The sequence below is a fragment of the Aythya ferina genome (genome assembly GCF_964211825.1).
Source record: "Aythya ferina genome assembly, chromosome: 19".
Classification (NCBI taxonomy): domain Eukaryota; kingdom Metazoa; phylum Chordata; class Aves; order Anseriformes; family Anatidae; genus Aythya; species Aythya ferina.
This window is the reverse complement of record NC_140309.1, coordinates 11,703,259-11,724,041: the sequence shown is the minus strand read 5'-3', so window position 1 is coordinate 11,724,041 and position 20,783 is coordinate 11,703,259. Positions and strand designations below refer to the sequence as shown.

Genomic DNA, 20,783 nt, shown 5'->3' with positions numbered 1-20,783 from the left:
CGAGTCTCTCTCTCCCTCCAGCCCTTCCTGATTTCCCAGTTGACTTCAGAGCACAGCGGGCTTGGAGGAAGCCAGGTTGGGCCCCCTGCACCTCAGAGGGTGGGATCGCTGCTGGGGGCTGGATCCAGAGTGTGCTGCAGCCAGTGCCTCCCAGTGGCTTCCCAGTGCCCTGGTCTGGGTGCCTGGTTCCCTCCCAGCCCCGGCAGCTGCAGAGGCTCAGTGCATGGCTCTGCCGAGGCGAGCTCCTGAGGCAGCCCCAGGGCCATCGGTCAGGGCAGGACAGAGCGGATCTGCCTCTGCCACTGCCTGGGGAGCAGCTCTCTGGAAGGTGCTGCAGGGATTTGGGGGAGCTGGTTTAAACCCAGGCCCAGGGGAAGGGGCTGTCACTGCTGGAACGCAGGCAGACGTCCTCACCGAAGTGCTGGTGTGATCTGCGAGGCCAGCAAGAGGCTCTGTGGACAAGCAGATTGCTTCTGGGGCACAGAAACTAGCACAAGTGCTTGCTAATGCTTTCTGCTTCCTTAAATAGCTCCAGGTGCCCCAGCTCTCAAATTCTAATACAATGGTGCAGGAACACAGAAGGATGATTAAGGCAGAAGTTTCCTGCAGTACACAGAAAGGGTTTGGTGTTAATTTCACTGTCACTGTATCGTTGTTTAAAGTCCTCACTGATTTAAAAATGTATAAACAGTGGGAGGTAATAATACAGCATGACCAAAAGTGTTCCAGTACTGCTATAGGATTGGTGTTAAGGGAATTTAAGAGATTTGGTGGTGGAGCCTGAGACCAGAATGGCTGAGAGCCGGGCTGCATCCTTCGCTCTCTGCAGATAACTTTCTGGAGTCACTTTGCTTCTTTGTGCCTCATTTTATCCCATCTGTGAAATGGAGACAGTGTCAGCTGCCGATCATTCCTGAGAGATTCAGGGACAAAGAACTCCATAAGTATTAGGCGTAAGTTGGCACAGTTCTTAGACATCACACAGCATTAATGTGCTCGGTAGTGTGATGACTGGGAAATTTGTTTTCAGATGAAGGAGCTGATTAATGCAGTGCCTGGCAAATGTAATTTTGGTGTGTGGGACTGATTACTTTCAGAGTGTTGGATTGATTTAGGGATCCTCCAGTGATGGAGCCAGTCTGTGAGTCTGTACTGGTAAGCAGGTTTTGCCAGTCGGGATAATCCATCACTGCTTCCATCTCCCACTTGTGCAGCGGCCGCGCCATCCTGCTGCACCATGCGGCTGTCCCGGCAGCACGCGAGCAGGCCCGATCACACTTGAGCTGTCTGGAGTGCCGTGTCCCACAGATGCTTTCATCTCAGAATCAGGAGAATGGCTTTCGTTGGGGGAGGAGGGATTAATTTTTCACACATCTGTCTGCAGCGAACTCAGGAATGCCATAATAAATGCTTTGTTCGGGCTCTTTCTGTGGAGTGCTTTCTCCACCCTTGTTATTTCATTCTTTTGCATGGCAAAACTTTTTGTCCTGCATTTCAAATAGATACTGAGAGTCCCTGGCAGTTGAACAAGAGAAACAAACTTTCCAGCCCTGTTCTTTATGCTGCTTTCAGGGGATGCTTGGTGATTTGAAGGGTATTAGATTGGTTTTGGCAGAGGCATTTTATTCCATGGGAAATACACAGCTACTCTGATCCCTTGTGGATGGTTTAGTGAGCCCCCAGAGCCTCCAAGTGGCAGGTTTGCTGGTGGCCGGCTGGACAAGGGAATGCTGAGGATGCTGCTCTCAGGATGTGTTAGCAGGATCTGTGCCGTGAGGCTTTAAGGACAGTGCCAGCTCTGCTCCTGCATCACCCACAGCACCAGCTTGGGGTTTGGCCTAGGCACACCTCTGCACAAAAATGAAGCCCCAGAGCCTGTGCGCTTGTCCTACAGGTGTTTTCCCTGCTGTTGGAAGGTTGGTTTGACTTTCTAACACTGAAGTCTTCTCACTCCAGGATATTGTAGATCCGCTACCCGTATGTCAGGGGGAGCCAACCAGGGTTAACGTGTCCATCGCCAGCAAGAGTGCACTTTGGTTACAATATCCCCCAGTATGGATGTGTTTCCCACTGCATCCCGCTCCTCGGAGATCATAGCAGATCATCAACATAATGAAAACAAACATTTCACAGTGGCATTAAGTAACAGGATTTGTTGCGTGCATGGGCTCTGTGGGCGGGGAGCAGCAGCAGGCAGCAGCCTGGGGTAGCTCTGCATACATTTACCTAGACTTTTTCTTTTCCCTCAACAGCCCTATTACCATATTTAAATGCAAGTATGTCTTTTTTTAATTAATGTTTTAAGTAGCCTCAAGTCACTCTAGCCTAGCTGCTCTCTGTTCCTGCCCCCGGTAGATTCCCTGTAGCTGAGATGGTAGCGCTAGAGGTAGCGGGCTCGTAGTCTGCTGGTTCTTCTGGATCTCACTCTCCATCTCTGTAGTTTGCTGTTCTCTTTTCTGTTGACTCAGTTATTTTTGTGTGGCTCTTCAGCATTGCAAAGCAGCTGTGATCAAAGTCCTGGAGCATGCTTGAGGGGCGGGTGCCATGGCACCCCAGAGGGTGTCCTGGCTGGCACCAGAAGCAGCCGGAGCTCCCAAAGACCGGGAGTGCTGTGACTGCTTTGTTGACTTTGCAGCAAGGGTATTTGGGGTTCTTGCTGATAGCCTGGACCTTGCCATTGCCCTTTTAAAATACATATTTAAAGTCAGAGCCTCTGGCAGATCTTTTTAATATTAATTAAGTAAAGAAACCGAATCTGAAATCTTGCTAGCAGCATTTCATTCGTTTGTAACGTCTCAGCCCCCCTGTAGCAGGGTATATGTCTTAGAGATCCTTGATCTGTGGCTGTTTTGCTTTCAAAAGCTTTTTTCTTTCTCTCTTTTTTAAATTACATTCCGGTGAGTTTTTTCTGCTTGATCCCAGCAAATCTGTGATCTTGACATGAGGACCTTCTCGTATTTTCCATTACTGTTATATCTATAGATCAGCACGTTATTATCACTTGCAAATAAGCACAGAACGAAACGCACCCATTGTTTTGTGCGAGCGGGCCAACCCTAACCATCTGAAAGTAAGGAGATGTAAGCTCAGTGCTGCAGGCGTCCCTCTGAGTTTATCCACCCCCAGTGCCATGGCCAGACGCGCGGGACGAAGCGCCATCAGTGGCACACTCTGCTGTTTACATCTTCTGCAGGGAGATTTGGGCCACCTTTGTACCAGCAAAGACTGCCTGCAGCAGGCACACGGGCAGGGCTCGGCTCTTCCCAAACGCGGTGCCCATCGATGGCACGGGGAGCTGGGACCACAGCCTCACGCTGCCCTTCGGAGACGCCTTGCCCTTAGCAGGCCACGGCCGCCCGCGCCCCGCAGAGACGCGTGGTGCCCGCTGGCTTCTTTCTTTACCCTTCTCCTTTTCTCCACGGCCAGGTTTTCCGGCAGCGGCTTATGGACCAGTAGCAGCGGCAGCCGTGGCAGCAGCAAGAGGATCAGGTAGGGGGGCCCGTGGAAGAGCAAACCCTCAGAGTGCAGGGTCAGGTAAAAGCTCTGTCGGTATTCTGTGTGGCTGCAGCTCTCCATCATTTCTCTGATTTTCCTCACACTTATCCTGGGGACCTGAAAAATCAATCACCAAAAAAAAAAAATCAAAAAAAAAAAAAAAAATCAAACCCAAACCCAAACTACAAGCAGAGGCCACGGGGCCTGGAGCACCTTGCAGGAGATTGGCGTAAGAACTGCCAAAACCTGGGTAGATATTCTGATTTGTTTCTTTATTTATTCCTTTATTATGTTGGTTTCTTTGTTTCTTTGGTTTAAATTTGAGATTATAAAGGACACCAAAACAAAGAAAAAATGTGGAGTTTTTTTGAAAAAAAGTTTTCATTTCTCATGGAAAGTTTGCGCTGAGGTAATGCAGCATGGGCTCCTGCTGTGATCAGAGCTGTGCTTCCCACTTCAAACCAGTCTGGACACATCCCTTACTGGGATGGTGTTTTCTTCCTGTGCAGGGGTGACGGTGGGCAAGCAGGAGGAGTGCACCCCGGTGCTGTGGGGTCAGGGGCATGCATTACAGTGCCAGCAACCCAGCACTGATGGCAATTTGCCCCTTTCTTGGGCGACCACCTCCATTCCCTGCTGCAAACTCCAGCCTGCTTCCCATGAGAAATGCCAAAGCTTTTCTTCCTGTCCTTCTGAAAACTTTTATTTTTTTGCCCTTAAGGGAAATAAATAAATCATTGCCAATTACCGTTATTACCTTTGGTTTTAAATTCAGATAAACGTATGAATTAGTGCTTTACTTAGGGAATTAAGTGTTCAGTGCAGTCATCAGTGAGCTGCTCCTTTGTCAGCGCCCTCCTCTGCCCTGGCCCTGGCCTGTCCCCACGCATGCCCGGCCGAGGGAGAAGCCATCTGCGGCCTCCCCGGCTCAGGGGGCTGCTCCCTGGGGTCGGAGCCACTGGCCCCTCAGTGCTGTGCCGGGCAGAGGCCTGTGCCCAGGCAGAGGACGTGGCGTTGGCAGCTGTTTCCCAGCTCACTCATGACGCAGTCCTGACATGGGGGTTTCTTGGTGACTTTTCTGGCAGTCCCAGGGCGTGAACTGGGCTCTTCCAGAAAAGAGCCGACTAAACCGCTACGCAACGGGTCAGAAGGAGGGCGCAGGCCCTGATGTGTCTCGAGTGTGAGCCTAATGCCATGGAGGCCAAAGCAAGACACCAGGAGAACTCCGTTCCATGCAAACTGGCACTGCTTGCAGGCTACAAAGGATTATCTGTACCAGTTCCATTTTGTGGCATGTAGAGAGCGCCTAAGGGGTGACTTGCCAGACTGGTTGTGGGGATCCCCAATCTCCCTGCTCTTCCCGCTGCCCCTTCACAGAGGGAAACAAAAAAGCAATCAAACAAAAGAAACAAAGAGGAAAAAAAGGGGTTGATTTTTGCATATGATTTCAGGAAGAAAAAAAAAAGACTTCATTGTTTCTGCCTCTTCCTCATGTTTTGCCCTTCAGGTTTTGTTTTACGTACAAACAGACCTGGTGAGTTGCCCCTTAGCAAGGCACAGAGGGTTTGGCTGGATTAACGTTGCTTCCCTGATTATTATTTTTTTTAATCGGAGTGCTTTTGGTGCCCATTACAACTGAACTGAGCATTGATCAATTCTGTGCCTGAAAATCATTTGTCTTTAATTTGAGTGTTTTTTGTTTTTCCTTCTGTTGGGTTTTCTGTTTTGTTTTGTTTCTTTTGTTTTTTATTTGAACTTGCAATACGAAACTAAAACTAATCCTAAATTAACAACACCCTTTCTGGCAAGTTTAAAGAGCAGTATGGTGTTTGGAAATGTCTTTCAAGCCTCGAAATTGCCTCTTTGCACAAAACTGGCAAAACCCCAAAACTGAATCAAAAGAACCCCTCCCAGCCCCAAGATCTCAAGGAGGAAGGTGGGTTTGTTGCAGCCCCGGCCCCGCTGCCACTTGCACGTGCAGTGAGCCCTGCTCTGGGCACAGTGTGTTTCATGTAGAGTCATCTCCATCCAAAGACAGTTTTCGGAAGGGACATCCTGGGTTCGCCACTTCCATCCAGCCATGGTAGTGAATTGTATTCAGGAGCAGTAGAGTATGATCTTGTGATACAGTGTATGGGCCCGATTCATTACAAGAAAAATGGTTGGGGTTTTTCTTCTTTTCTGTTGGTTTTTCTTTTTTTTTTCCCCTTTACAAATTTGCACAGCCCTCCTTTGCATGTGCCCCAGCCCAAAGCCCAGAGCACAGCACCGTTGCCCCATGCTGGCCCAGTTCCTTCTTCAGCCCGGACGGAGCCAGAAAGTGCCCAGGCAATGCCCCTGCCCCATCTTGCTGCTGGCCTGCCCTGCCCCAGGCCGCAGGCCGGGCCCTGTGGCTGCTGCCCCTTCCGCAGCCCCACTGCGGGCAGCGTGGCGTTGTGTCCCCTCCGGCCACCTCCACGGTGACCTGGCCCCAGGTCCTGCCCTCACCACCGAGCACAGCGGCTCTGCAGCACCGGCACCCAGCCTGGCGCCGGGGCCTGCGTCTTGGTCTCCCAAGGAGACTGCGGCCTTTCCATTTCCAAACCCCCTCGGCTCTGGTGTGTGGGCACTAATGACCTCCGATGCTCCTGGGGTGGTGGTCCTGTGTCCTTGGAGGAAACCTGCATGTTTGCTTAACAGCGGGAGCAGCCCACCAGGGGCAGTTAACCGCATGGGGGCTGCGGCGGGGCCGCGGTGGCTGTGGGCAACTCCTGGCCCTGTCCCCTGCGCTGTCCGGTCTTCGCTTCCCTCTCCCCTTCTTTTCCTATTGCAGCTTGTGAGAACACGGCCACCAGTTTACCACGCTCGATCAAACAAGTTCTCTTATCTGTCACAGCAGCTATCTCCTACAATCAGCAAAAAGGGACATTTCCCTCCACTCGTGCTCAATGTCAGTCATAAATTCAGGCTCAGCCTAGCCGTTCAGTTGCGGGCAGGGTGAATGCAGCGATGCCTCTCGCAGTAAATCACATGCCCAGTCCACATCCCTGTGAGGAGGCGATAGCTGAGGTCTCTTGAGCTGATGAGGGGGTTTGGCCACATCCATTCACGTCAGGTGGGGCTGTGCTGCCGGATCCCTCGGCTGCTTTTGACAACCTCATCCATTCTTGTATTTTTTTTTAATGAATTGGGACCTGAGCCATGGAAAATGAGCAAACTTAAAAAGTTTGAGTGCTGCAAACTCCTCCTAGACAACTTCACTATCAATGTCACATTTCTTTTTAAATCCACCTGACATATTTTAAGTGTAAAACATTTTTGTCTTGTAAATGCTTTTTTTAAAATAAAATCATGTGGGAGGGGGGGACATTTTTATCTTGCATTTGACATGGGGGGGGGGATTAATTTGGAAGGAAAGTGAGACAGCAAAAAATTGGCAGGAGAGGATTTTTGTTCCTTCCTTTTGGGTTCATTGACAAGTCTGAGATTTTTCCAGTTTCCAACCTGTTGCCACCAACTATTCCTCCCTGATGACTGGAGACAAAAACGCTAAGGCCATAATCTCAGCCCGATCCCCGCTGCTCGGCACCAGCGGCAGCCGCGCACGCCTGTCCCAGGTGAGCCGTGCCGGCGCGGCGGGTCCGACGGGCACGCTTCGGCCCGCCGAGATGGCCGGCGGCGCCCAGCGCGGTGGGACAGCGCAGGGGCACGGCGCAAGGAGCCCCCTCCCCGGCCCCCGCCTCCGGCACATCTGGATTTCGGGCGCCAGTCCCGGCTTTGAGCCCCGTGCCCCGACAACCCCTTACTGTACTTTATACTTGCCAGTATAACGAATCTAGTAACGCGAGCTACTGACCTTGATGGTGAGTGTGAGCAGTTATGTTTTGTTGTTTTCTCTCTTGCTTGGTTGGGGCTGCTGTGAGAGAGGGTGTCTCTGAGGCATACTTTCCGGCCTCTCTTACACTCGGACGTGCACACCTCCTCTCAAACACTCTTCTGAGCGCTCTCAGCGGGAAGGTTTGTCCACACCTATTAATCCTCTCTCAGTGTCCAGCTTCTTGTTAGTAGCAGCTGGTTGCATGTTTTTTGCTTGTTCAGACGAAACGGTTCAAGAAACGACTCATATCAACTCTTGAGAAATGTCTCTATTTTTTTGTACACTTTCTTTCTTTTGATGTTTTTATTAATTTCCCTTACTTAAAAAACAAAACACTTGTTGTCCCCCGTAAAACATTTCACATCTCCCCTTGCCTGTTCTTAGAGTGTATGTATCTGTGGGACTGAACTAAATGCATGCACTGTAGTAGTCGTACTGGTAGCAGTAGATGTAGTTGTAGAACATGCATTGTTGAGTTGATATTATAGGTACCATCAACGTGAAATAGCGCGGCAGTTAAAAGCATAGCCTTGGTCTGATTGAAAGTGTAGGGCTATCAATAAAGCAGAGAGCTGCTAAAGGCTTGGATCCATAGTACCGTATTTGTTAAATCCCATTATCTGGAAGTTTAAATTGAACATGGCTGTAGGCAACCTACACCCTTCTGTACAAGAACCCGCACATGCTGTTATGTTGATAGTAAATTTGCTATATTTTTTTCAAATTAAAGTCCCTAGGAATTAAAATGCTGAGTATAACTATATTCTCCTATTTTTATTTTGTATTTAAAAGAATTTAAGATATTTTTTAAATCATTTTACAATCATGGTTTCTTCATCAGCCTGTTACTCGCCCATATTAGCCCATAGAATCATTCGTTAGCAGTTGTAGACCAGATGTGCCAAATGCAAATCACTCCATTTGGGTGTCTGTATAATACCATGTGTGTGAAGCAGCTTCCTGCAGACTGTCCTGAGCTGTAAAGCAATTGTTTTTAGGTCATAAACCTTAAATCTTGTTATGCAACAGAGACTCTAAGCTAGTGGCGGTTTGTATTCATTGCCATGTCACTGAGCTTAAGGGAACATTTTTCTATTAAGATTTAACATTTCATAAATATCGGCGTTAGGAGTTTGAGACAAGTTCATCATCTTTGCCATTGAGCCAGCAAGCGTCTTTGCTTCTCATGCCCCGGTTTATGCACTAAACTTTTTAAATTCTTCCACAAATGCAGTTGTAGTGAGTAAGCTTCACAGATGGTAATTGAGATCCTGAATTAGGCTTTGCTTATTTGTTTAGTTTGTTGGTTGTCAGAAGGTACCCTGCTGGGATCAGACAGATACTGTATGGCACCGTCCCACCGCAGCCTCCCTCCTCCCTGGGCGCTCAGGCGATGCCCTGCAAACCGAGCGTGCTTTGAGCATGTTCCTGCTCCGCTGGGTACAGGCAATCTTAGGGCACTTATTTCAGCAAGTGCTTTAAAAGGAAATAAAATATCCAGAATGGGCTTTCAAAATGTAATTAAGAGTTTGTATCCGCTCCTTACCTCTAATAGAACATGAAGTAAATCAACCAAACAACTGCTTGGATGGAGCCGACACAATGCAAGCCCATGCAAGGCAATCTGAGCCACCCAGATTACTTCCCTTATTGCCCCTGAGGAGCTGAACCACTCCTGCATCAAGGGGGAGAATAATTTCCCCCTTCAATCTCAATCTGCCAAGGAGACGGGAGGACCCACTGTTTAATGCGCGAGGCATATGATGAAGTGAGGAGTGTATCTAAAAGTTAGCAGAGCGACAAATTGCATGGGGTTTAGGAATCCTGGTCTTATACTTAAAGAAGGTGCTCTAAAAATTTAATCTTGTCGTTAGGCACCCATAGTGTTAGCAAATTACAGCCATAAAAAAGTGGGACCGCAGTCAGTCTGTGTGTGGAAGGAGCGGAGCTGGCGCCGGCACACAGAAATGTCAGGAGGAGGAGTGTTTCAGAGATCCAGTGATGAGCCAGTCTGGGATTTATACGGCCCATTGAGAGGACTCCCTTGTGGCTCAGCAGCTCAGATGGAACTACTCTCCTTCTTTTATTTTGCTATATAAAAGTACATAAAATTTAATCCAAGCTATGTAATCTCAAAAGCCAGAACCTAACAAGTGGACCACTTGGGAGCAGCAAGCAGGCTGAAATTTCTCACTCCATTGGAACAGCCTGTAATTATGTGACAGAGGCTGGCAACTGGAGCTCAGCACGGCTGATGCATCAAAAAATTAATGGCTGCATCAGATTTTATCTTTTGCTTATCTTCCTAGCAGAGGCAGTCAGCATTTGAGAGCATTGCAGGCGGTCAGGGTGGGAGGGGTAAGACAAAGAACCACGCACAGCTTTGTGCTCCGGTTATGGGTGAGCACAAAGACAAATGTCTCGTGTTAAACAGAGAAGAAGCCAGACTGCACTGAGACCTGTCTGAACAGTGAATATGCCATTCTCCTCCAGCCTGTGTAGCATGGCTACGTGAGAAGGGCAGTCGGCGTTTCCCTAGGTGCTTTTTGCTGGGGCTATTATAGCCCCCGCTCCTGTTCATTCCAGAACTCAGGCTACCCACAAGCCTTGTTTGTCTTCTTTTACTCTAGGATGCCATTTCCTGATTTTTTAAATCCTCATGGGACTGAGCTTTCTAAAGGACAAAGTAGTAAATTCAGTAGATTTAAAACAATTTTGTGCCGCTGTTATTAGGCCTTGACCACCGCAGCGGTTGTTTCACAGGGCTCCTGGCTGAAGTCTATTGTGGTTTAAATACATCAGCTTTAATCAATAATTTTGTAATAGAAAATCTCGCGCACTTGATAAATCATCTCCAGTGCAATTAGTGACCACCTCTGAAGTGCAGACTTAAGTACAGCGTAAGTTAATCTTTCATGAATTTAGTGGCTAACTTTTAATAGTCTTTTCAATCAGGAGAATTATTTTCAGTGGGAAAAGGCTCCCTGGCAGAGCTCGTGCGGGACGCACGTCGTGCCCCGTGCAGCCCCGTGGCCGGGCAGGCTGTGCTGCAGCCCCTCCGAGCGCTGCGGTGGCCAAGTGACGCCGTTTGGCTGTGTCTTCCCCAGTAGGAGCGGAGGGACAGAGCTCTCAGCCTCGTAATTAAACTTTGTTCCACGCAAGATGCAGACGAGCCATTGTGAAGTTTGAAAGCGGGGCCTTCAGCGTGAGCTGACTGGTGCAATGAGGTACTGAAGCACACGAGCACGTCTCGTGCATTTTAATCACCAGCAGCGTAAAGTACTCGCTGAGCTGAGGAGCAACTCGCCTGGCTGGCAGCAGGCGCAGGCTGTTACCCATTAGTGGGACAACGGCTAAATGTGACACGGTGCACATTTTACAGACACACTATTGTGAGTATTTTCATGCTGATTCTCTCCCCAAATGTTTTAGAAGTAAATACATAATTACAGTTATATTTTTCCCTCTCTCCTTTCTGAGATAAAGTGAAAAAGACGCAGCGGCATTTTTCCTTGCAGCAGATGTTAGCATGCATCTGGCTCTGGATTAGCATGAGGAGTGTGGATCAGTAATTGCTGGAGAAGGCGAAATTGGTCTTCAGGTATATAAACTCGAGCTTTTTAAAAATAATCGATTCACACATCTGGGGCTTTTTAGAGGCATTTCCTGGTAGTTACAGCAAGAGCCCAGAGCTGTGTGCCATTGAGGGCTTCCAGGTGCCTGCAAAGGGGCCGCGGGTATTTGCTGCTGACAGATGAACCGGTGCCCTCAGCTCTCCGAGACATCGCATGGTAGGCACAGCGTCTCACAGTTTCCTCATCCATGAGCTCATGTTTTCCTTTCCAGGGTGTTATTACCAAAAACCTGTGTCAGGCAGCCTTAGCCCTGTTGGTGCCTATAGCTCGTGTTTGCTGGCAGCAGGGGCATGGGTCAGGGAGGTCCTGCGCGGGGCATGAAGGCCAGGAATGTACATGATTGCTGACACACATGTCCAAGATCTCATTTTGGTAGGCAGAGCAGTGCCACTTTCTCCTTCCTCCCAGTGCTGGGCCTGGGTGTAAGGGAGCAGGATCAACAAAACAATTTCAAGCTAAACAAATGCAGCAGTGATGCGGAGGGTCTTCCCCTTGCCCATCCCAAGAGAGGCGTGCAAAGCAGTGCAGGCGTACAGGGGGGCACCTGTCTGACCAGCAGAGTCTGGTGGATACGTCTGTGCAGGCTCCTGGTGCAAACTCCATGGCACAAGAGGATCATGGCATGGGAGCACCAGGGTTCAACGCAGCCTCACACCTCACCTGCCGCCTGGCTGGCCCGGGGATGCTGCCCCCACAGGCGTCCACCCCGCGGGAAGGTGCCCCTGCCGCGCTGCCCTCCCCTGCGGCCGCATCAGGCAGCGGAACAAAGACCTGGTTTTGTTTTAATTTTCCTCCAGTATTGTCTGTTATTGTACAAAAGGCTTCAATTTAAAATTAACAGGAGTGATAGCCAGTTAATGTGTTACAGTGGGAGGCCGGAGTTTCTGTTGCTATGGCAATGGAGTTTGGCTCATTTGTTTTGTAGATGAGTAATTACTACGCAATTAGAGTAGGCTAAAAATAAAGGGGCCTTTTGTTCCCTGTTACTCATTAATATTAATAAAAGACCTGTCCGGGCTGTGGTAAACAATTAATGCAGATGTGGTTGCCCATGGTAAAAGTAGCAACAGATTTCACATTACGCAGCGAGAGGTGAAGGCGCCAGCTTCTCTTAGCTTGGCTCTTGTTCATTTTAAATAGAAAAATTATTAGAGAGAGGTCTGCATTAGCACAGAATCGCAAGCTTTAGCCCTCATTTGCCAGCTGGATGGATGGTAATAAGTGTTAAAGCTTCATGCACAGGCACTGGCAGCACGTACAGTGCTGGGGCCGGGTCCCACAACGCAGCAAGAGCCCATGGCCCAGGGCATGGGGACAGGGGGCAGCAGCCACCGTGCTCAGGACAGGGACCTCCTCGATTGCCACAGCTGGGCACTGGAGCAGGGACCTCACCTGAAAACCCAAACACGTTGTGGTGGGGATACTGCTGCTGAAATGGCTCTGAGGCAGCCTGGTACAGACATCCAGTGCCAAAAGAGAGCAAGAGGAAACAATCCCAACCACTTCACGTGAAGTATGTAAAAATTAAACCACACCAGATTTTAAATTAACTGTAAAACCAGCTAAATTGGCAGAGAAACCTGTTGGGAAGATGGCTGACAGGACCGAGTGTCTCTACCTCTGTATTTCACGTGCTGGTCTCCATGCAGCTGGTGAGCATCCCAGCCCACAGCATGGGGCCGGGGTGGTCCCTGCCCACCCAAGACCCCCGGTGCTCAGCACCTGAGCGAGAGGCGGTCGGTGCGGGGCAGCACAGGCACCCCAGTGCCCCGGCCCAGCATCCTCGAGCGACGTTTTCGGGGGGAGCGACTGCAGAAAAATGGAAACCGCCTCCCTCCCAAACTGTTTAACTAATGGAGGGAAACGTAGCACAGCCTTTGTAAGGTCGACATTTGTTTGTTGTTAAGGATCTAATTAGAAACATGAGAGGGAGCTGAATGGCTGCTTGCTCGGCTAATTAGCGACATGCACGAAGACCACTTTGAACTTCAAGGACACAAAGCTATTAGCGCTTACATCAAAAATGGATTAAACTTCTGTGCTTTTATAATGATTAAAGATGAGCTGCTCGAGAGGAAATCCTTTTGTAAGGCTGTGACAAGAGCTGGCTCCCTGATTGCAGCTTCTACAAGTGAAGCTTTGTGTGGCCTCTGTGTAGCGCTCAGCCCGGCGCGCGAGTGACACTGCTAACTTGCAATATGGAGAATATGATTAGGCAGTAAATATTGATTGCTCGCAAAAAAATTACAGCCAAGCTGGAAAGTGCATTTCTTTGTCCTGCTACATAAGTGCATGACTTAGAAAAGCTGGGCTTGAATACGTTGGATTTCATGTCTTTTTTTTTTTTGGCAAATCAGTGCACATCAGCAGCTCTGGCTGATGCTTCAGAGGAGTTAAGTGCAGTCTTTAGCAGAACAGGTGCTGCTCACGTGCCTGCAGCGAGCACCAAGGGGACGGTGCTTGGTTTTTAAACACCTGGACCACTCGAATTTTTAGCTTACACCAGTCTGTTCAGACTGTGCAGCTCTGGCTCTCTGCTCGTCCACCATCGCTCAGAATTCGCTGTTTGTGTCCATGCCGAGTGCTCGGCCTCCGTACGGCGGTGGAGCAGAAGTCCCCGTGCTGTGCTGGCAGGAGAGTGCCAGAACGGAGGCAGGAGCAGTCGCCACAAGTTCACAATTGTCATTATCACACCGACGTGTCCAGCTTGGTTCATAGCAGCTTGGATTGCTGCTAGCTGCGGGCCTGGGAAGTGTTAATAATTGTCACCAACACCGCGCGGTCTGGGAGGCGGCTGCCGCGAGGAGGGGTCAGGCGGTGCCCCCCTCCTGTGCTCTGCTCAGTTCCAGCTGTAATTGCCGAGCTTGGGAACCTGTTCACCACCCACTGCTTTTTGTCGTTATCCTTGCGATATTTTGATGTGTGAAGCCGTTTCCAAAGGGGCTGCAGAGACAGAACAACCTTTTAAAGTGTGACTGCAGATAGAAAATAACGTACAAATAGTACCTTGTTAAGGCAGATAGCAGCTCTCGGTGTCTCTTGGCCTCATCACCACTTACTTTGCTGATGAGCCCAACAGTTGTTTTATTTTGTTTGTTCCTGCAGGGCCGGGAGGGTTGCAGGCAGGGAGGGCTGCCCACCGCTGTGCCCCATCGCCGAGCTGTGCTGAGAAGGCACAGAGCTGGCCCTTGGGGTTCCCAGAGGCAGGACTGACCTGGCTGTCCTAAGAAAAATGTCTCTGGCTTTCGGTACTGACAGGGGATCTCTGTCTGCCATGGGTTCTTGCAGAGAGGTGTTTGCTTTTCAAGTCTGCATGGAAAGAGCGCAAACGAAGCGCGGCACCGCGCAGGTCTCCGCAGGAGCCGTGCTGAACGGCACCTCTAATTGTAACACCGGGGTGATTTGCTTTTCTGGTTTGTCTCCCACTTTCTGTTTCAGGTAGTTGTGAGCTGTTTGTACATTGCTGCTCTCCAGAACGTCTGTGTGTTTCCAGCTCATTATTTCCGAGACATTTTTTAGTTTGAGCATTGATCTGAATTGGAGGTGTGCCGGGCGCGGTTAGCCTCAGACATGAAGTGGTGCTGTATGTAAATACAGCAGATATAGGACAGTGATGCTTCTGATAGTTCATCCTGACCACAAACAAACGTGTTTGTGCCTCTGGCAGGAGCTGTGTGCAGTGATTGGTATATAACAGAGGAGCCTAAACGTGAACATTTAGTTCTCAGTGCTGTGTCTCTGCACTCTCACAGTCTGAATGGCAAGCAAGAATCGCGAGCACCGACATCTTAATTCACACTGGCATTAATTTGTACATCGAGTCTCAGGTAAATCACCTCTGGGTAGTTAGCATCTCTGAGAAGCAAGGTACAAGCTCCTTAACTTCAGCTGTGAGTGCACAAAGAATTAGCTTTGGCCAAGCTGTCTGTTAGAGGAGAGCCGTGCTAGCTAACGACACGGCATTTGTAAGGCTCTAAGCACTAACGATTTAAGCTTTGCACACAGTGCTGGAGTTTCTCCGCAGTCCGTACTGTGGTGGTTATTTAAAGTATCAGCACCACACTGTGACTGCTGCTCCATTAGTCATGCACGGAGATGTGGCCATTGGTGCTCACGCTTCAGGACACACAGGATGCTCAGGAAATCAGGAGGGGAGCAATCTGCCCCGCACCAGTAGCCCCGGTGCTACTGTAATGTCCTCTGCAGCATTTACACTCGGGTTCTTGCAAAGACAGTACAGCAGGCTTGAATGCTTGGGTAACTCCTGGGGAAATTCCCAATTTCCAGACACTGCAGCACAGTGCCACAGAGGTTTGAGGAAGGCAGTAAAAGCGTTCTTTTAGGATGGCCAACTTAGTATCTCAGGGAATGAGGTGTGTTTACCCTAAAGCTACAGATGATATTCCTCCTGCAAAAAAGTGGGCAACCCCTCTTAAATCCAGTAGTCCCAAGTGAGTTAAATTACATGTCCCCAAGCACTGGTACAGCTCCTGTCCCAGCTGGGCTGCCCGGGCCCCGTGGTTGGTTGTGTGCAGAGGACGGGGCCACAGCACACTCAGACAAGTGCTGTCCCTGTGCCACTGGTGCCAGGAGGCTGTGCACCCTCATCTCCCATGTGTGCCCTGCTGCTGGCCAAATGTCACCTCCCTGACCTGTCTGCCCCCACCCCGAGCCATACATCCCCCACCCCGATCCCCTTTCCATCTCCATCGCCGGCGTTAAGTGTTATTAGATTGTTTCCTCCTTCGAGCTAGAAGATGTTGTTGTGGAATGTTATATGAATTTTTCATAAAGATAAAAAACAGCCTAATCTTGTGAGCTTTGAGTCTTGGTAGTGGGTAATGGCTTTGATTTAAAGCATTTTGTCTTAATGATAGTTATATTGAAAATTTCCTGCTGCTTTCAAGCACGTGTTGTTATTATCATAAACATTGATGGTAGAAATGCCTGCCAAATTGTGCGTGGCTGTTTATGGTAGATGAGAGAGTCATCCAGAAATTAGAGCACTGGATCAACAAGTTGTCAAAAAGCCTGTTTGTGTGGAAAGGCACCGCCGGGGCTGGCGGAATGAAGCAGAGCAAGGAGAGCTTGGAGAAACAGCGTGCTGTGGGTGACCAGCACTGGGTGGAGGAAGAACTGTAGAAAATGCTGGGACATCTCCTCCCGGTGGCAATTCCACACTGCTGGCACTGAACAATCCCTTCCACTTGGGTTGGTTTTTAAAATATTTTTTTTATAGAGCCTCTTCCATTTGCTCCACTTGCAAAAACAAACAGATACACGCTTTTTAAATTAGAATATGTTCACGGGGGGTGCTTCGTTCTTCTCCTGCTCTTCACGCATGTCGCTCCGGTCTCCATGCCGTGCTCCACATCAGCACCTGCTCTGAGTAACACCTCCGCCAGCCTCTGTGGTTGGACTCTGCTGTAGCAATGCCAGTAGTAAATTAGCTCACCAGTGTTAATTGCTGCCCAGGGATAATGAGCCCTCCCCGGGAGGTGATTGATTGCCATTAGGCGGTTCTCTGGGAGCGCTGCTGTAGTGCTTACAGATGCACGGCTGGGGCGAGCGCGGGCGGTGGCGTGGGCCCAGATTTACAGCCCAGTGTCTGCAGGAGGGGATGGGGACCGGGACATCTGCAGGAGGGGATGGGGACACCTGCGGGAGGGGACGGGGACATCTGCGGGCGAGGAGAAGCTGCGGTGGCTCCAGCCGGCTCGCTTCGGCGCTCAGCTGCGCTCTCAGCTCCGAGATGCATTTCTGGCTGCGATAACAGGGCAATATATTTCATCCTGAAGTATTCTGCCTCTTCTCAAGGAGGAAAGCCAGTAAATCATCTGGTGGTTTCTTTCAAACTTGAGATTTCCCTTGCCTGCGTGCAGTGGCGGGGAAGGCAGCCACGGATTTTGCACTGCTCATCACATTCCTTTTTCCCTAACTTGTGAAATGTTTGTATGTTACATGCAAAAAAAAAGCACAAACATGGTATTTCATATAGAACAGACTGCTCTACTGACCTCTTTTCCCACTGCTGCCACCTTGGGCTGACTTTGCTCAGGGGCTGAACCCTCTTCCCAGGCTCAGTGGACGCCTGGTCTCTGCTCCAGCTGCCCAGGTCCAGGCGTGGCTGCTGGCTTGGTGCACAAACAGAGGATGTGTAGCAGCTTTGGATCAGCTCCTGAGTTAATCTGTCCTGAGGACAATAAATGCTAAGGGTTTTAATCACTTTGGGAAGCTTTGAGTGGATGTAAGTCTAGGTTCTGGTGCCGTTGGAGGGGGAGCAGGGTTGTAACTCAGTGCTGCATGTGGCTGTGTGCCAGAGCAGCGGTCCCTAGGCAGTGCCTCACAGCCCTGCGTGTATTTCCTGGCTTGCTTTTGAAACAGCGTAATTGAGGGGTGCTTAAGAGTGTTGTTTCGTTGCCATGGCTAATTCACTAAGCCCTGAGAGGATTGATCATAAGCCCAGGACCGTGCAAGGTTTCTTTGTAGGCCAGTAATATCAAAATCCTTATATTTTTTTCTTCCTTCCCCTCCCTCTTTACCTCCATCATTTACAGCTGAATCGAGTTGCTCTGGGTGGGATTTCAGCATGCAACTTGTTGTGCTTTACCCATCTGCTCCCTCCCCTCCCAGAGAGGCGTTTGGATCCTGCTCAGCGCAATACACCACTTGCTAAGGCAAATGTCATAATGAATCCTGACTTAGAAATTTCTCAAGAGTTCATCGAAAGAGAGTTTATCTTTCAATAGTGACCTTTCTTGTTGAACGCGGATTAATGTACGAGCAAGGGCTGTGCTAACACAGCGCTTTGTAGGAGAAGGTGCTTAATAAGCGAGCTCCCACGAGCTCCGTCCCTGCTCCCAGCAGTGTTTGGAGCACCGAGCCTCCTGCCTCTCCGTCAGCCTGAGCTGCCAGCTTTGCTTTGGGCTCCAGCTGTTGGCTGCTTCACATAACTCACTTGTCTGAGTGGTGCGTTGAGAAGTACCTTACACGCATGTTAGGTGTGGATAAAGACAGCTCCGGCTCTGCTAAAGGGCGCCGAGACGAGTTAGTAATAAAATAGCCATGCTCATTGAAGCACTGTCTTGAGGTTATGGATGCATTTTAAAACTCTCTTCAAATTCCTATTCAGCTTGGCAGGAAGACGTGCAGTAGGTTCTCTGCCTGGGCAGAGAAGCCCCAGCAGTGCTCAAGGACTGGGTGCAGTGAATGTGCAGGGTTGCACCGAATGCATCCCAGAGAGGAGCTCCCGTGTGCAGGGGCACACAGCTCTTGGACAGCTCCTGCTGCGATCGAGCTGACAGCAGGAGCTTGGTCCTGCAGATCTGTGTCTCCACGGTGTCTTCATTTTCCTTTGAGGACTGAAACGGTATCAGAGTCCAGAGGATTTTTGTTTTGTTTTCTGCTTTATGTTAGTCTCAGATTATTCACAGGTTTGTGTACAACAAATTTCTTTTCAGGCATTTCTTACCCGAATGCATCGCATTTTGTATGTTGGGAAAGTCGTTCAAGGTCCCTTTGCTGTTGTTTCAAAGCGCTCGTAAAACTGCCTCCAGCTCGAGGTGCGCTTCAGTGCAGCTATTGTGAGAAGACAAATATTTAGCAACTCGCCATGGCTGAGTGAATCGTTAAAATAAGGCTTTCTGAGGAGTGTTTAGTCTCCTGGTAATTATGAGAGCTTTTCTATTTCATGTATCGAGTCTGGAGCAAAGTGTCAGCTCTGTGAAAGCTTCCAGCCCTTCCTGTAAAGTTTTGCAAGCAGCTGTTTAGCAGGCGGTGCACAAAGCGGGCATCCTGCGCCCCCACGGAGCCGCTTGCAGAGAGCGGGGCGTTGGGCGTGCATCTGTGCCGCGCGTTCTTCTGCAGTCACTTCTGTGATCATCAGTGTGTAGTGTTAAATTGATGCTCAGCGGATAGAAAATTGCCTTTTCCTTACATTACATACCCGCAATCAGAAGGACGTTTGAATAAACAGTCGCCAACTCATTCGGCATGTGTGACAGCCGGTCCTCCGATGTTCTTGAAGATGTAAATGACAGTGGCTGGGCTGATTCGGAGGGACGGAGCACCTCTCTGGCTCCTTGCTGTTTTGTTTGCTCTTTCCTTTTAGTGAGGTTTCAGGACACGGCAGAGCGTGTCTCCTTGTCAGCTGTGCAGTTTTGCAGTTGTGAGTTAATGATGCAGAGATGCCGCAGCGTATGGATGGCTGATGAGCCCCAGCATCGATGCGGCTCATCCCCATGCGGATCGCTGCTCCTGCCCGCAGCAGCACAGCGTCGGGCAGCCCCCAGCATCATGCGGGCACCAGCCCTGGCTGCGTCCCACTCCTGGTCCCAGGCTGCAGCAGTGTTCACAGGGGTGTTCACTCATGTCATCCCCGCAGCCTTGCCCCACACATCTCCAGTGGGGCTGGCCGCAGTGCCCCGCATTCCTGGTCGCCGTAGTGCAAACCCAAGGGCAGCCTTTGTGTCACGCGTCTGCTGTGGGATGCCCAGCTCACCAGCCCTGCCCTCATTTCAGTACCGTTTTGAAACGCTCTAATATTTGATCACTGCATCTTGAAATTGAATCTTAAAGCTTTATACAAGCGCATTCATGCCAGCCCCAACGTGCTGTTGCTGTTAGCGGGCTGCGGCAAAGAGAAATTTGGCCTTGCACCCCAACTTTGATTTTTAATTAAATCTCCCGTGCACCTCTAAATGAGAGCTGTGTGTTTTGGGGACTGTGTCTTCACATTACTGTCACGATTTGGACTTCTTCCCAGCAAACCATGCTGGGAAATTCATTGTGAATCATGGGGAGGCAACCATTCGCGCAGGGCAGAGCCATGCTGGCAGGGCAGCGCTGTCCCACCACTGTCCTGGGCTCGGGGCTGGCATTGCCTCCCCTGGCAGTAACAATGCTGTTGTCACCCTTTGCACCTCCTACTGGCACACGTGTTGCTGTATAACAATTAAAAGCAGGTTGTAAACTGGCGATGCAGCCACCGGTCTTGCTGCTGCCACGTGTTACACGAGCACCCATGCCAGCCTTTGTGCACCCCATGCCCCACTAGCTGCACCCTGTGATTTGGGGCTGCTTTTCTAACGTTTGGTGCTTCTGTTGACATTCCAGACCACGGCTGTCCCCAGCTGGTCTTGCCCTCTACCTTCTGGTCTCCTTGGTCTCTTAAAAGATGTGTGTCCTTACGTCCTTCTTGCCCGAGGTGCTGGGCACATCCTTCCCCGCAGCGGCCGTGTCCCTCCTGGAGGCTCGTGGCTTTGCACAAGCGGCCATGCGGGGCTTCCTGTGTGACTGGGCAGTGAAACCCGCATCCATTTTGTTGAAACAGGAGGAAGAAAAGGGGAAAAAAAGTGCTAGCTTATAGTAATAAAGGGCTTTTGAACATCTCAGCTGGATATTTTTCTTCATGAGTGAGAAGGCCAAATGTTATCTTGACATTTAATCTTTAATAATAAAAAAATGGTACTTTGTTTGCCAGTGAATTCCAAAATAATCTGTTTACTCTCTCATGCCTTATTTCATTTAACTTGCTAGCTAAGATGACCTACTTACTTTCCCCTGCTACCACTTTAGAGCCACAGAAAATCATTTATTTTGCAAAATTTACTTTCCTGTTGCTGCAGAGCCAACAGTTGCCATTTTGATGGGTTTTGGAGTAGTTAATCTGTTCATTTGAGAAACGCGTGCCTCCTGCGTGGTCAGCGCGGTGGGGACAGTCGGAGGGCCCTGGTGAGGTGCCGGCCTCAGCTCAGCTCTGGGCTGGCCGCTGGCCCCCAGTTCTTGTTCACATTTTG

At 49.8% G+C, this 20,783-nt stretch overlaps 1 protein-coding gene across 13 annotated transcripts in view; it reads left to right on the top strand.

Annotated features, from left to right (window-relative positions):
• Positions 1-20,783, top strand: part of MSI2 (musashi RNA binding protein 2) — a 228,748-nt gene that overhangs the window by 197,473 nt on the left and 10,492 nt on the right. For 4 of the 13 annotated variants that reach the window (XM_084492872.1, XM_084492868.1, XM_084492871.1 and 1 more), the window contains exon 11: positions 3,427-3,534. The exons of 1 other annotated variant lie outside the window; for it this stretch is intronic. In XM_084492872.1, the coding sequence (XP_084348998.1) occupies positions 3,427-3,534 (108 nt within the window). Of the gene's footprint in view, positions 1-3,426; positions 3,535-5,002; positions 5,030-6,970; positions 7,345-7,399; positions 7,492-20,783 lie in introns of those variants that run through there. 8 more of the 13 variants (XR_014684746.1, XM_084492873.1, XM_084492865.1 and 5 more) reach the window with 4 other exon arrangements.